Source organism: Eschrichtius robustus, chromosome 2, assembly GCF_028021215.1.
Source record: "Eschrichtius robustus isolate mEscRob2 chromosome 2, mEscRob2.pri, whole genome shotgun sequence".
NCBI lineage: Eukaryota > Metazoa > Chordata > Mammalia > Artiodactyla > Eschrichtiidae > Eschrichtius > Eschrichtius robustus.
The window spans coordinates 52222504-52238696 of record NC_090825.1 but is presented as its reverse complement, the minus strand read 5'-3'; the positions used below and the strand labels follow the sequence as shown (position 1 = coordinate 52238696).

The following is a 16193-nucleotide window of genomic DNA, read 5'->3' as shown; positions in this document are numbered from 1 at the left end:
TTGGATTCTGAATTTTTAAAATACTGTTAAACTATATGGCACTTAAGTTCTCTCCTAGATATATTCTTCTTCTTCTACCTCCTTATCATGGGGCAACTGTGACAATTAGATAATAACATGTATACTATTTAGCATAGTAATTAACAATTAGTAACAAATATCAGTGCCATTATTGTTATGAAACCCCAAGCTATCCTCCAAAGGGCCACCTTGATAGTAAGTTTCATTAATGCCATAAAGGTAAAGGCTGGATAAACCTCTGGTGGAGATAATGTAGAGATGTTCAGACATTTGGTGGAGAGGAGTGAGGGAAGGATAAAAGGAAGGGATATAGAGACTCTTCAAGTTCTCTTTCCTTTCCAAGAGTCTGAGATTCCATGTCAGGTGGAGGTGGGGGTGGGGATGTTAAAAAGAAGTACTGGGAGAGATAAAGTAACAAGCAGCATCTGTTATACATCAGGTACTATGCTAGGTCTGAGTGCACTAATCTGATATATTTGAGAGTCACAAAACCCTTCATTAGCCTCATTGTATGCCTAATATATACACAGACAAAATTAAGGAACGCAAAGATCAAACAGCAAATAAGTGGTAGAGATGGAATCATAATCTAGGCTTATTTGCCTATAAAATCTATGCCATGTAAGTAAACTTGCACGAATGAGGGAAGAGAAAAGATCCATCAAGATTTTTCTTTAAAAACGAGAGGTAAGGAATAGACCTCTTAGAAAGGCATGTTTTAAAAATTGTTTCTAAAAAGTTTTAAATAACATAATGACATTTAGTGAAATTTATTTGAAAAAATGTATAAATTTATTCAGCCCATTTCTATTCTTAGTGCTTTCCTTTAACACCTAACCTTTTTTGTTATTACTAAGTGCTACCACTTTGGGCTGGTTAATAGAGGTTTCAATTAATGGTGGTCGCATCTCTGCCATTTTCATCTCTTCATCAGAAGAAAGTTCTTCAGATTCCTAATTTAAAGAAAAAAGAGAGAAAATATTTACAAAAATAAATTTTGATTTCTTTAAATATTAAGTCATAAGAATTTCAAAGAGAAACAAATACTTAGAACAGGTAAAAAAAACCTTTTTAAGGTAATAGTGAATAAAACTAGTATATGACTTAAATTTTTCAAGACATGGCTGTAAAACTATGAAAATTATTAACAGTACACCAAAGTGCCTAAGGTATAATTTTCTGTGCAGTCCTTAATCCAACTGTATTAATGATTGGTATGTACCTGGTAATATGTCAAGTGCCAGAGAAACAAAAATGAGTAAAACACAATCCCTGCCATTGAAAAACTCAAGTTTAGTGAAGGTACTCTAACAAAAAGTCTATTCCTAACCCTCAAATTTATTCCTTCAAGGATCACTGGGTTCCAAGGAATCAGAAGGACTGAGATGTTCTTCCACCAAAATGGATTAATGGCAATTTTTGCCCAATTTGATTTTCTTCTCTGATATTTGGCAACTGTCCCAGACTATCTACCATTGAGTGCTGTTAGCACACAAAAAAGAGACCTTGTCGTCAACAAATATTAATAGAAAAATTTTAACACCGTATATAGTGTATATAAAATCAGATCTACTGCAGGTTAAATTATTCTTAGTTAATATGATGAAAATAAATAAAAGCTCTTAAAAGGGTGTTCTATTAAAAATACTAAGATTTCTAGGTGCTTTAAGAGTGCCATAATAAGACATGAACTGGAGTCAGAAAACTGTTTCAGTAAAAAGGCCAGAGAGTAAATATTTTACACTTTGCAAGCCATACAGTCTCTTGTTTCAACCAACCAATTCTGCTGCTGTGGCACAAGAGTAGTCACAGGCAATATGTAAACAAACTACCATGGCTGTGTGCCAGTAAAACTAAATTTCATCTAATTTTTCACATTTCACGAAATACACTTTCTCTTTTGAATTTTATTCAACCATTCAATAATGTAAAAGCTGTTCTTAGCTTGCAAGCCACACAACAATAGGCAGTGGGCTGGATTTGGGCCATAGGCCATAGTTTGCCAACCCTGTTCCAAACTGCACTACAACAGAGTTAGACTGCTAAGTAGATTAGGGAGAGAACGTAAATTGGATTTAGTTGAAGGGTGAGTTAAGAGGGAAATGACATTCTGAGTAGGGGAAAGCATGGAAATAAGAAAAAGTATGGCAAGTCAGCTCCATGCAGCTGGAACTTAAGAAAAGTGGCAGGAGACAGAAAAGGCAGACTGGAACGGAGAGTAAAAGGTTATGCTCTGAGTATGAACTCAATTAAGTACGTATTGGTCATTACTGAAAGTTGACAAGCCAGGAACTCACAAGATCAGATTCTTTTAAAATAGTAACTCTGGTATTAAAGATGTATGAAAAGAAAAAGAGACTGGCAGAAAGGAAACTAGCTATACTGATAGTCCTGAAGAAAAAAAGACTACATCTGTCCTGCAATGGCAGTGATGTATAGTAAAGAAAAAAAGAATTTGACAGAAATTTTGCAATTAACAGGACTTGATTGATAGAATGAATGCGAAGAATGAGATAAAAGGACAAGGAGGTCTGTCTTAATCTTTGACATCTGCAGCATTTAAACTGCTGACCAGGCCTTCTCCTTCATGAAATTATATTACACCTGGGCTTCTGGGAACTGTAGTCTCCTAAATCTCCTCCCACCTTTCTGTTTCCTTTGCTCATCTCAATTAATCTTCCTGCAGTTAGCTCACATTCTTTCCTTTCTTACTCTTTCTCCCTGGATATTGCATTTTCTCCAATGATTATGTTTAATGTAGATAATTCTGCTAAAAAGTCTTCAGTGGCTCCCTGAAGACTATAGTGTAGAACATCAAGTCCAAACTTCTTAGCAGAGGTATTAAGGGCTTCAGAATCAGGATCCAACCTACCTTACTAATTCTATTCATATACTATAACCCCTGACATGTTCAGTCAGATGGAACATGCTCTTTTCTACATTTTCTAAATACCATGCTTTTGCTCTCATTATTCCTTCCATTTCATTCAATTCTCCTATTTCTGCTAATTGAAACACTTCAAAATACAGGTTAAATGCTTCCTTCACCTTAAAGCATCCACGGTTCTTCGTAGCCAGAAAATATTCCCTTTCTAAATTTCTGTAGCACTTAATACCTCCAGCAGTGTATGAAGGGAATATAAAATGGTGTAATCACTTTTGGAAAACTGTCTGGCAGTTTCTCAAACAGTTAAACATAGAGTTACCATACAATCTAGCAATTCTACTCTGAGGTATATACCCAAGAGAAAAGAAAACATATATCCACACAAAAACTTGTACACAAACATTCAAAGAAGCCTTATTTATTATAGCCAAAATGTGGAAATAACCCAAATGTCCATAATGGATGATTACAATGAAATATTATTCAGATATTAAAAAATGCATGAAGTATTGATTCATGCTACAATATGAATAGTCTTGACATTATGTTAAGTGAAAGAAACAGTTACAGAGACCACATATCAGATGATTACATTTATATGAAATGCCAAGGACAGCCAAATCTAGAGATGCAGATAAAGTATATTACTAGTTGCCTAGAACTTGGGGGCATGGAGAAGTTGTAGGGAGACAACTAAGAAGTACCGGCTTTCTTTCCGGGTAATGACAATGTTCTAAAAGTGACTGTGGTGAGGGCTGCACAACTTTTAGTAAACTGAAAAACCAATGAACTGCACCTTTTATTTAAATGAGTGAATTGTATAATATATGAGTCATATCTCAATAAAGCTGTTTTTTTTAAAAAAGTTAGTTTTTATTGATCCATGGGAAGAATCTCTTTAAAAAAAGTCTCAGATATTCAAGAAAAAGATTACTTCATAATCAATGACAGATGCCTAAAGAAGTCAAATAATTGAAGTACACCTACAGCAACCTTTTCATTTTTTTTTTTTAACATCTTTATTGGAGTATAATTGCTTTACAATGGTGTGTTAGTTTCTGCTGTATAACAAAGTGAATCAGTTATACATATACATATGTCCCCATATTTCTTCCCTCTTGCATCTCCCTTCCTCCCACCCTCCCTATCCCACCCCTCTACGTGGTCACAAAGCACCGAGCTGATCTCCCTGTGCTATGCGGCTGCTTCCCACTAGCTATCTATTTTACGTTTGGTAGTGTATATATGTCTATGCCACTCTCTCACTTCGTCCTAGCTTACCCTTCCCCCTCCCTGTGTCCTCAAGTCCATTATCTATGTCTGTGTCTTTATTCCTGTCCTGCCCCTGGCTTCTTCAGAAGCATTTTTTTTTTTTTTTTAGATTCCATACATATGTGTTAGCATACGATATTTGTTTTTCTCTTTCTGACTTACTTCACTCTGTATGACAGACTCTAGGTCCATCCACCTCACTACAAATAACTCAATTTCGTTTCTTTTTATGGCTGAGTAATATTCCATTGTATATATGCAACTTTTCATTTTTAAGTTACAGAAATAAAAGCAATTGCCGTTATGAATTTTACAGAATTAGAACAACACTGCCACAATCTGATTTACATAGTAGGGACTTCCCTGGTGGTCCAGTGGGTTAGACTCCACACTCCCAATGCAGGGGGCCCAGGTTCGATCCTTGGTCAGGGAACTAGATCCCACCTGCCTGCCACAACTAAGAAGCCCACATGCCGCAACTAAGAAGGAGTCCGCATGCTGAAACTAAAGATCTTGCATGCCACAACTAAGACCTGGCGCAACCAAAATAAATAAATATTTTTTTTAAAGACATAATTTACATAGTAAAAATTTTATACCCACTGTACTCCAATGTTTAAGCTTAAAGTGATAAATGAGTGGTATAGCAAATATTATGAGATTTCTCAATGGCAAATGCATTAGCATATTTTCTGCTATCAGTATCAGGTTTCTCCTATCTTTAGTTAGCAACAATGAAATATTAAATTCTTACCATTTATCACTACTCCAGAATAATCATAAAGCCATACCTCAAAAACATCATCATGATTAACAATATGCTTCAAGTTCTCAGAGGCTTTCATATTTGCAGTCACTGGCGGATTCCCAGGACTGACCTCAGCTTCAGGTTCACTGGTCTTCGGTATAGAGTTTCCTATCATATACTTTTCTCTTTCATCAGCTTTGCTTCTTACTGGAGTAGTACTTTCTGAAGTCTAAGTAAAAGAAAAAATAAAGAATTCACATTCTTTATATCTATTCTTGTATTAAAGTTCAGATGAAATTTTAACAGTAATTTAGTATCTTCCTATTCTGGATAAACTGAAGAAACTTTAAACATGGAAATCTGTAGGACTCACAGATAAAATGCTCATTTTGGGAACAGGTGGTCCCAAAGGTCCACGAGCCACATTAAACTTTACAATTTAGCTGAGGATACATTTCATCCTAGAAGTTGCAAAGCTGGTATTTATGAGTGAGTCACTTAGCTCAGCATGCTCAAAATCAGGATGGCTAGGTATTTTCCTGCTCATTGTGGAATATATAGTAACTCTAATGACATGATATAACTTCTGTTTCTGTGATACAGTGGCGGGGGGGAGGCGGAGGGAGTCCATTAAAGGAACACACAATTTAGGGATTAGTGTAGGTTTCAGAAACATCCCGAGGAAATGCCAATTGTCTGTCATAGCAATTACATTTAAAATTAAAACTGGGTAGAGTGGATCAATATTACCAGGGGAAAAAGTATTTCTATAACAATGAATTTTTTGACATTTGTTACCTTATTCTTTGTTCAGGCAATGATTTTTCAAAGGCTATGCTGACACTCCCCTGCCCATATGGACAGTCTGTAACCACACTGAAGTGGTAATAATAGCAATTAGGGAGTTTGCTCACTATTATAGCTTTTAGTTCAGGTATTTGAGAACACTGCCCTAAGTTTGGAAGTACATTTTCTTGTAAACAAAAAGGATCATTATATCATTTATCATTAAAACATTTTAAAGAACCTGAAACAGGTTTTGGTCAATGCTTTTGAATTGAGTTTTCTAACCTTCACACCCACATCATTATTTACAACTTGCTGATCTTCATGTGGTTGCAAATCTCTTCCAGAGTCTTCATTAGTCTCTTCATCTTTTAATCTATGTACAATGGTTTGAACAGTTTTAACCATATTCTTAAGCTCATCTGGGTATGGTGTTGGATATCTCTTTAAATTTCCCTCCTAGAGAAATAAAATAAGCGCAATTTAAAATACAGATAAATATTTCTTTTTTAAAATATTTTTATTGCAGTATAGTTGACTTACAATGCTGTGTTAGTTTCAGGTGTACAGCGAAGTGAATCAGTTATACATACACATATATCCACTCTTTTTTAGATTCCTCTTTTCCCATATAGGCCATTACAGAGTACTGACTAGAGTTTCCTGTGCTATACAGTAGGTCCTTATTAGTTATCTACAGATAAATATTTCTAATGTCAATCTCAAAATTTAATCTATAATCCATCTTAATTACATTGCTCATAGGGGTAACTGTGAAGACAGATGATAGGTCTTTGAAAGCATTTTAGACTCAATAAAAGTATGGTTTTATCGATAATCGAAAACTTCACAGTTACAGATTTCAATGTTTTAAAAGCTTTTTTTTTTTAGTAGACTTAAATATATTCCATTTGGAGATATATGGTGTGGATATTGCCAACACCACCTCTTGGCTTTGAAACAGATATACGTTTTCCAGCTAGATGTTTATGCAAACATACATAAAATTCCTAGATTATTATGACTTATGTGCTGGGAACCAAACACTTCTAAGGTCAATCTAATTATCATTTTCTGGGATTCAGCTAGTTTTATTATATAAGGGGAAAAAAATTACATCCATAAGTAACTAGGAAATGTGTATTTGCTACTTCTATCACTGCAACACAGTCTCACAAAGAAACAAAATGTTCATATCAAAGAGTTCTTTATCCCTATAATGTATATAAATAAATCACTAAAGAAAGGAAAGGGGGAAATAATAATCTGTTTTTGTCTTATATTTATACACACTATGAAATTTGGCTTTTAATCACATAATTTTATATTGTTCTCGAATACTTTCACATGATAAATGTATTGGATTAATAAAATTTCAAGTGCCTTGAGGGCAAAATAGCACAGATTAGCTATATAGTACCCAATACATATCAGCAGACCTGTTTAAAATTTGAAGGAAAAAAGAATAGACTCACTCTAGGAGGTGCTTCCCTTTCATCTTTGTCTTCATCACATTCAAATGCCACTTGAGCCCGCTGTTTTCTCTGTTCCTCCCACAATGAAGGATTAAAACTTTCATTATCTGATATGAACATAACTAGAGAAAAACAAACAAAACCCCACTGTATTTTACTATAATTATGAAAAACTATTACTTGCTCATAATTTTATGAGATATGTTCATTAAGATAAATCAAGACCGGTCAATGTCAGCAGCTATAAATGGCTACACTAACAACTAGGCTGTGTTTCCAACATTTCTTCACAATATCAATGACATATCTTTTCTTCCTTAAAGCTGATTTGTCTTGTTTTGTTACCAGAAGGATTCCTGAAGAGAATATAACAATTAAGACACTATAGATATGTGATTGTGTGCAGTTCCCTACAAAAAGTAACATGGTAATATGTAAATTATTTCGTCCAGGTTCTGGCATTCAGAAACCTTCCTAATTCCAACATTGTTCATTATGTACTGGGGGAGGGGTGTTAAGTCAGAAACAGGGAAATATTTTGGTAAAAAATGACTACCCTGATGGCATGTAATTACATCTTTGCATGAAACATTATATATAGCTTTACTACGTAAATAAAGTAATTACAAGATATTCTCTATCAAACCTAAGGAAAATTGAAAATTTAACATAAACTCAACACTCACATATCCTGATATCTGATATTAATATTAAAGATGTGACAACTGTCACATCTTTTTGCTTATTAGGCAACTAAAAAAAGCTAAGGCTTAAAAAATTAATCCACCTATTATATACCACCTTACAGAAGTCTGTGTAGTACAAAATAAAATCACAACTTATTTTCTGCCCATTAGAAGAAAACAACAAAAGGGATTAAAAGCACCTAAAATTAGTTAATACAAAAACTGAAATTCCTGGAATACCCAAATATGGTCAGTTTGATTATTTATGCAAAACTAGCATAATTATCATTTATTTTTAGCCCTTATTTTGAGCTTCTTACCCTTCTTTAATCTCATATCCAAAGAATGCCATGAAACCAAATACTAACAACAGGAATAAAGCTTTGAGATTCACCTTCTTCTTTGTTTTCATTACTTGACTCAAAAATTTAATTGCTTTGTGTTGTTGCTTAATATTAAATGAATTAGAATGTTTGTTCTTGTTTGTTTGTCCAACGTGGTTCAAACTCCTGGGAAACCCTATTGACATACTTTTTGTGGTATACTTGGAAAGGCAAGCAGAGTCAAGCAGTTTCCAACAAAGTCTATTTCCAGGATTGAGAAGATTTCTCCTCCCGTCTTAGGCTTTTTTGTTACCAGAAGGATTCCTGAAGAGAATCTAACAATTAAAACACTATAGATATGTGATTTTGTGCAGTTCCCTCAGTTCCCTACAAAAAGTAACATGGTAATATATAAATTATTTCATTCAAGGTTTGGCATTCGGAAATAATCTTCCAAATCCCAACACTGTTCATTATGTACTGGGGGTGGGGATGGGGGTTAAGACTCCACCAGCCTAGCCCAGAGATCTCTAAGAGTTTTAGATTACATCAAAGCAATTTTACACCAGAATTTTTTCAGAACCCCAAGGAAAACTTTTACCATGCCTCTCACTCCTGTCAACTTCTGGTCACCTACACTTTCTACCCTTTAGTGTAAATCTCACATCTTTTGCGATTCAGGGCATCAGGTAGTAACAGCACTTTTTCTGCATTTCAGATGCCACTAGATCTGATCACACTGGCATATTCATTGAGGACTCTAGTATTTGCCTAGAGTGTTTCTCTCTACCTATGACCTGCCAAAATCCTGAATGATGAAAATGTGCGATGACCCCACCTCAACCCTATAATTTCATAATTCCTTGATGCCCTCAATCCCAATGTCCATCTGCATTTCACCCATGTGATTCACAATCATGGTAATACTCAAGACCTTAGCTTCTGTAATACTTTTCCACCTCCCTGACCACTACACTTGTCCTTCTAAATCATTCACTTCCTTATTACTGCTGGTAAATGTCAAGTTCCTTAACCTCATTTATTTTTCTTCCTGTAAAAGCACTCTAGGTTTTATTTCCTTCTCTATTCATCTTAGATTTCATGATATATTATTTCCACCATTCTCACCTTTCTTGCCCCCTTTCCTTAAGTCATACCTATGCAATAAGTCCGTAACAAGGTACTTCAATCACCTACCTTCTTTGCCCTGGAATTTAACCAGAGAAAAATGACATAACCTTGTTGTTTAGAACCACTGCAAATTTATGGTATTCCCCCCTTTTTGCTCCATCTTCAATGCTGCTCAGGAATTCTATTTCTTCTAAGTCAGTCTGCTCTGCCACTCCAAGTCACTACCACTTCCCTCAAATGCCCTTCCCCCAGTCTTTAGAGGCAATTTTCTCTTTGACTTCACTGAGAAAATAAATGCAATGAAAACCCTCAGACTGATATTGTTCCCCGATACCTTGTTTTCCTCAGTTATAAATTTATTGTTAGGTGGATCCATACTTCCCCTTTTTCCTGTTTAAGACTGATTCCTCTAACTAGGCTCAAGATACCATGCCTTTTCTTTCAAATTTATTCATTATCCCCCCTTACATCATAAGCTTCTTGAAAGCAAGGATTTAAGATCTTAAATACTCAGATCTGAGACTTCCCTGGCGGTCCAGTGGTTAAGACTCCACGCTCCCAATGCAGGGGGCGCAGGTTCGATCCCTGGTCAGGGAGCTAAGATCCCACGTGCCATGTGGCGCGGCCAAGAACAACAACAACAACAAAGACCAAAAACTTAGATCTAACACAATGCCTGGCAAATAGGTGGTAATAAAAATGGAATGAACTAAATGTGAAGCGTCTACTCTCGAAGTATTAAAAAATCCCTCCTCAAGGACATTGTTTTCTGACTCATCTATTTCTTAGAGACACTGTGATAAAGGAAAAAGCTTTTCTTGCAGTTGAAAGGAAATTCACCTGCCTGACCATACCAAATGTAGTTTCTGATTCAGTATTATAAGTATACTAGTTATAGTGCTCTCCTTGTAACACCCATAGTGAAATACTTTAAAAAACACATGAACTCTAAAAGGACTCAGAATATTATAAACTTATACTTTTCTGTTGAAGCCTCTCCCACACTAAAATGCATCTAACAAAATCAAAGGAGTCATTTAAGGAAACATATGGTATACATATACCTCTAAATTCAACTATCTATAATGCTGAGATATTGCCTTTTTTTCCCCATTTTCAGAGAACTTCATTAACCAATTCTCCAAATTTTCTTCAAATTAGTAAAAGTCTTTGAGACTTAAAATTCACTTTACACCTTTGCTGTAATTTGTCAGTATTTGTTTTTTAAAAGAAAAGAGATTCTTAAATTCCTACCATCCTCAGTCCTTGGTTGCTGAGGGAACATGTAGTTAGTAAGCACCATTTTCTGGGTCTCTGAATCAGTCTCTTTTTGAAGAGGTATCAGGGGTTTGGACTAGGGAAAGAAAATAAATGTTTAGTTTTCAATAATCCTAAAGCAAATACATATCCAGCAATACCTCTGAATAAGTACTCACCATTTTTTCTATAAAGTATCAATGTGTAGGTTACCCCAAAAAATGTTTTTAACATACATAATAAAACTTTAAGATTTGAAACGATATACAAATCTAAAAAACAAAATTTAGCTTTTAATACAAAGCAAACTCATAATGTATTGCAATTATCACTGATCATCCATACAGTTTTAAAAGTTCTCATATATTAAGTACATCCACAGTCCAATAATTACTTATCATAGTGATTTTAATAACGCCAAAAACTAAGCCTTTCCATTTTATGTTATTTTGCCCCTTCTAGTATTCCCCTTTGGGAAGATGCTTTTGTAGAAATGATTTAGAAGGTTTAGTCTAGTTATCTGCAGGTTTATTTTAGCTGAAAACAGAGTACTTAAACACTAAGTTGTAACCTTCTCTTTTCTGCCCTGTGTCTCCTTTCTCCATTAAAGATACCACAAGTTACTAAGTGGCAGAACTAGAAAACCCAATTATTTTGGACCTCATTTTTCCTTACGACTCTTTTCCTAACTGGTTATTAAGTGTTTTCAATTTACTTCTTAATATAACTCATACTTTTGCCAGCCTACTGACCTAACATCCTACCAAGCCAAGCCTCGGCTAACTCCAGACAAGCAGGAACTACCCAATCCCCCCCTCACCTGCCACCCTATCAATTAATTCTTTGGATTTACTCTTGTGAAAACGGTGCAGCTAGTTAATGCCATCCTATAATCTTACTCCCATTCAAACATTTCCTCTGTGCCCCCATCCTTGTTTCACAGTAGAGATACTGTCCTGCATCTCAAACATCTTCACTGAAAACTTTCCTTGACCTCCTCAGATAATGAAAATGGTAGATCTACTCCTTTCCCTAGGACAGCACTTCCCTGAAGCCTTCTCAGATACAGGTTGCTTCTTCTCCCACACCTCATAAACCCTAGTTCAGGAGGTGGAGTTAGTGTTTACAAATGCTATGAGATCATTACTCCTCTCTCAATTATAAACACCTCTTCTTTTGAGGGAGATCAAACCCTGCCCCAACATTCTAGCTCCTTTCCTAATATCCACTGACCTCCTGATAGTATCCAACTATTTCTGACTCTTTTATGCCAAATCTTTCCACAGTAATGGGTAATTCCACAGATATAAAATGTAGATGACATAGCCGTACTTTCAGCCCAGTGATTTCTCAGTAGATCAGGAGTGGGTTGGAACGAGGAAAGAAGTCTACCTAGATAGACACAATTATCTGGGAGGGAGTTCCCTGGTGGCCTAGTGGTTAGGATGCCGGGCTTTCACTGCCATGGCCTGGGTTCAATCCCTGGTCGGGGAACTGAGATCCTGCAAGTCACATGGCATAGCCAAAAAAAAAGGAAAAAAAAGAGAACATCACTAAACGTAACTACATAGGTAAATATAAAAGACAGTTTAAAAAAAACAATTATCTGGGAAGGGGAATTCCCTGGAAGTCCAGTGGTTAGGACTCCAGGTTCGATCCCTGGTTGGGGAACTATGATCCTGCGTGCCATGCAGCGCGGCCAAAATAAATAAATAAATAAATGAATTTTTAAAAAAGAACGGTAAATTCTATGTTAAAAAAAAAAGAATGATCTGGGAGGCTTTTAAAAACTAATCACACCCCTGAAAAAGTTCTAAAATTAACTGTGGTAATGGTTGTACAACTCTATGAATATATTAAAAACCACTGAATTATGCACTTTAAAATAGGTAAATTGTAGAGAACGTGATTTATATTTCAATAAAGGTGTTATAAGAAAACTAATCATCTGTTATTTATTGAGTGCAAAGGCAGAAAGAGACTGAGAACTATTTACCGAGCATCTCCATTCCCTAAATACTTAACTCCAACGATCTTTATTACTATTTCATTTTAGATACTCATTCTACTCCCTTGCCATAATTCCTACAATATAACCTGTTAATGTTCTTTCTCTGAAATATAAATTCACTCATTCAGCAAGTGCTTAGTAAGTGCCTCCTATATGCAAAGCACTATGACAGGCACTGGGTATAGACTGGCGAGCAAACCATCTTTACTGATTCTGTAGAGCTTACAATATATGAGAGGAGGGATAGCGATAACAAAATAAATCACAATACAATGTAAGAACTAGGTAGAGAGGGTATAAGGTGCTAAGAGAACACAAAGCAGGAGGTATTTGCTTACCAAAATCTTGAGCCATGAGGAAAGCATTCCTGAAAGAACGCCTTCCTAGATGAGGATGAGCACATTAACCAGGTAAGAAGGGGGAGGATGCAGAACTCACTTGAGGAAATGAGAATAAAGACGTAAGGGGAGGAGGTGAAGCTAGAGGATGAGCAGGCATTTTAAGCAGGTAGTGCTAGAACAAGATTAAAGGGTCACTTGAGTCGCAGTGTGGTTCTGAATGGAACCAGGGTGATAAGAGATAGGGGCTGTGCCAACACCCGAGGCAGAGACCTATCAGGAAGCTACCTCAATAGTCTAAGCGAACACTGTCCAATAGAGATATAATGTGAGACAAAAATGAGAACCATAGATAATTTACAATTTTCTGGTAGCCACATGTTTCTAAAAGGTAAAAAGAGATTAAATTAATTTTGATAATGCATTTAATTTAAACTTATATATTCAAAATATTGTCATTTTAATGTGTAATCGATAATAAAAATTGTTGATGTGATTTTACATTCTTTGTTCATACTAAGTATAGAAAATTCAGTGTATATTTTGCACTTACAGCACATCTCAATTTGGACTAGTCACATGACCATGTCTATTGCATTGGACAGTGCAGGTCTAACTGAAAGATGATGGTGGACTGTATTTAAGGGAAGGGGGAGCAGGGATAAAGCAAAGCACAAAAACATCTGATATATTTAAGAGTTAAGACTAAACAGAGCTTGGTGATTCATTGTACTGAAGTACAGGGAGAAACAGTAGTTAAGAATTGCATTCCCAGGTCTCTGTCTCCAGCAAGTACTTTTTATTGATCTAGGGAACCCAGGAAAGGAAAAAGATTTGGAGCAGATGAAACGTTCAGTTTTAGGTTGGTTGAATTTGAGACATCTAGGGGGGCAATGTTAAGTAGACAGTGAGTGTGAAGTTCAGGAAGGAGAACTGGGCTGAAGACAGTTGTTAGGAATAATGATGATATAGTCAGTAATTGCATCTTTCCCAGAGGAAAGTATAAGGAAAGTAACTAAAGCAGAGCCTAGAGCACCATGAGGGGCACCGACATATAAGATACTGGCAGAAAAAAAATTCCTGAAAAGGGAACTAAGGCGTGGTTGTCAAAAGGACAACCAGCAGAGCATGGTAACATAGACACCATGCAGATCTCTCACTTCATTGCTCCTACAAGACTTGCTCATCAACCCCACCAAGACTGCCACTCTCTTGAACTTTTTACTTTATCACCATCATTCTTTCCTGTCTTTGCTTCTCTTTTCATATCTGACTATATCTCATTATGACCACTTTCCTGCCAATTATCAAGACCTTGCTGCATTGTCCTTCTCTTGCACCTGGGTTGGCAAAGCTGCAACCCAGAATTATTCTAATTGTGTGCTTTCTCTGTATCACACAACTGAGCAAATTAGTACTAACAATAAGTCTGTGGTAACAAACTTCAACAGACTCCCAATGTTGCTTGAAAATTCTTCCTAAATTGTATTCTGAAGAAGATATTATTTTCAAAAAAAATTTTTTTAAATAAAAATAGGATTCAAGAACTGCTAAGAGTTTGGAAACTGCTACATTCTAAGAGTTTCACCATGTAGATTATTAGCCCTCCCTCTCAAACTTCATACACAAGATCCCTTGAAGAATGTAAGAATCCCTGCCAGAGCCTTTGATTCCATCAGCTTCCACTCCAGTTATCCATCACTCTCTAATATCCTTAATCTCATTCTCCATAGAGCCTCTTTCCAACAACCTATAAACATGCTCTCTTATCTTGTCCCTAGCTACCAATTTCTTTATGTTCCACTCCTGTTCTTTCTTATCCAACCTTCTTAAAAGACTAATCAACATTCATATGTCTCCATTCTCTCATTTATTTATTCCTTAAACTACTTCAATCTGGTATTTGACATATACTTCAAAAACTGCATTAGCTATGGTCAAGATAAGTTGGCAAGATAGGTATAACTTGCCAAAATATAATGGATATTTTTCAGACTTCATGTGAATGAACCTCTCATTGGCATTTATCCTGTTGCAACTCCTTCCTTTAGGCCAGCTGCTTCACCTTTAACGTAAAAACACCACCATATAGTTTTCCTTGTAAAGAGCGGCCATAGGGGTATGGCCACTCTTTCTAAGCCTATTAACCCACCTGCCACTTAAATGTTAGTATTCCTCAGGATTAATCTATCCCTAACATTTAAAAAAATAATCTGATAATAACCCCTTTTGACAAAATAATAAAAAGCTATGAAACCACTTTCAAGAAAAAGTGATTAAGATGATGGACTGAACACACATCTCTTCTCATGTTACAAGTCTTTTAAATACATTTTACAAATGAAAGGAATAAATCTATAATAGTACTGGGGAAAAAATCATGCCTTCAGGAGCAATTTTGAGAACCCCTGGAGGTTAAAAATTAAGAGAGTGGAGAAACCAAGAGCACAGAAACCACAGTCGAAAACAAGGCGATGGGTTTGGGTGCGGGTGGGGGTGGTCCAAGGCCACCTGAACTGTTCCATGCGTGCCTACCTGGATACACCAAAGGTACTTCAAACTCAATAAACCTAACCAGAACTTCACATCTTCCCATAAACAGATTTCTTTCTCTTGTGGTTCTCTATCTTGGTTATGGTATCAATATCCACCTAGTCACTCAAGCCACATCTCTGGGGCTCATCTTTGCTTTTACTCTTCCTTCTCACATACATGCATTCTTCACGCGTTCCACTGATGTGACCTTTTAAGTTATGCCCTAAGTAGACAGTATTTTCCCGGGCCCTGTTATCATTACTCTACTTCAGCCAACACTTTCTGTTGCCTTGAGTATGGCAATGCCCTCCAATAGGTCTTCTCTGGCCTTCCTGCTTGGCACCACCCCCTGCTAAATCCATCTTCCATAATGCAGGCTGCAAAGCCTTTCTAATATATCAGTCTGATCATGCCACTTGCCTGCTCATATGTTACACAGCTTTCTTATCTCCTGTAGTAGGGCTGACATGTAATCCCAGGACCACCTCTCTTAAACTGGTAACATATATGAATAATTGACCATGACTATAATGACCAAACATCCAGGTTGCCTGGGACATTCCCATTTTACACATGCTATTCTGACACTTATCATAAAGGCCCCTTTCACTATCAAGTGTCCTAAAATAGACAATAAATTACAGTCACCCTAATCACAACAATTTTCCACTGAGCCTGAATGTGACCTTAGAATCCTTTAAAAAAATCATAATTTATCAAAGT

General features: G+C 36.1%; 1 protein-coding gene across 8 annotated transcripts in view; it reads right to left on the bottom strand.

Annotated features, from left to right (window-relative positions):
• ERBIN (erbb2 interacting protein) overlaps nucleotides 1-16193 on the bottom strand; it is a 112051-nt gene that overhangs the window by 18422 nt on the left and 77436 nt on the right. For 5 of the 8 annotated variants that reach the window (XM_068535425.1, XM_068535427.1, XM_068535430.1 and 2 more), the window contains exons 15-19: nucleotides 10584-10683; nucleotides 7190-7311; nucleotides 6000-6173; nucleotides 4972-5157; nucleotides 860-974 (exon numbers count right to left, since the gene is read on the bottom strand). In XM_068535425.1, the coding sequence (XP_068391526.1) occupies nucleotides 860-974; nucleotides 4972-5157; nucleotides 6000-6173; nucleotides 7190-7311; nucleotides 10584-10683 (697 nt within the window). The remainder of the gene's footprint in view (nucleotides 1-859; nucleotides 975-4971; nucleotides 5158-5999; nucleotides 6174-7189; nucleotides 7312-10583; nucleotides 10684-16193) is intronic. The other 3 variants (XM_068535426.1, XM_068535431.1, XM_068535429.1) reach the window with 2 other exon arrangements.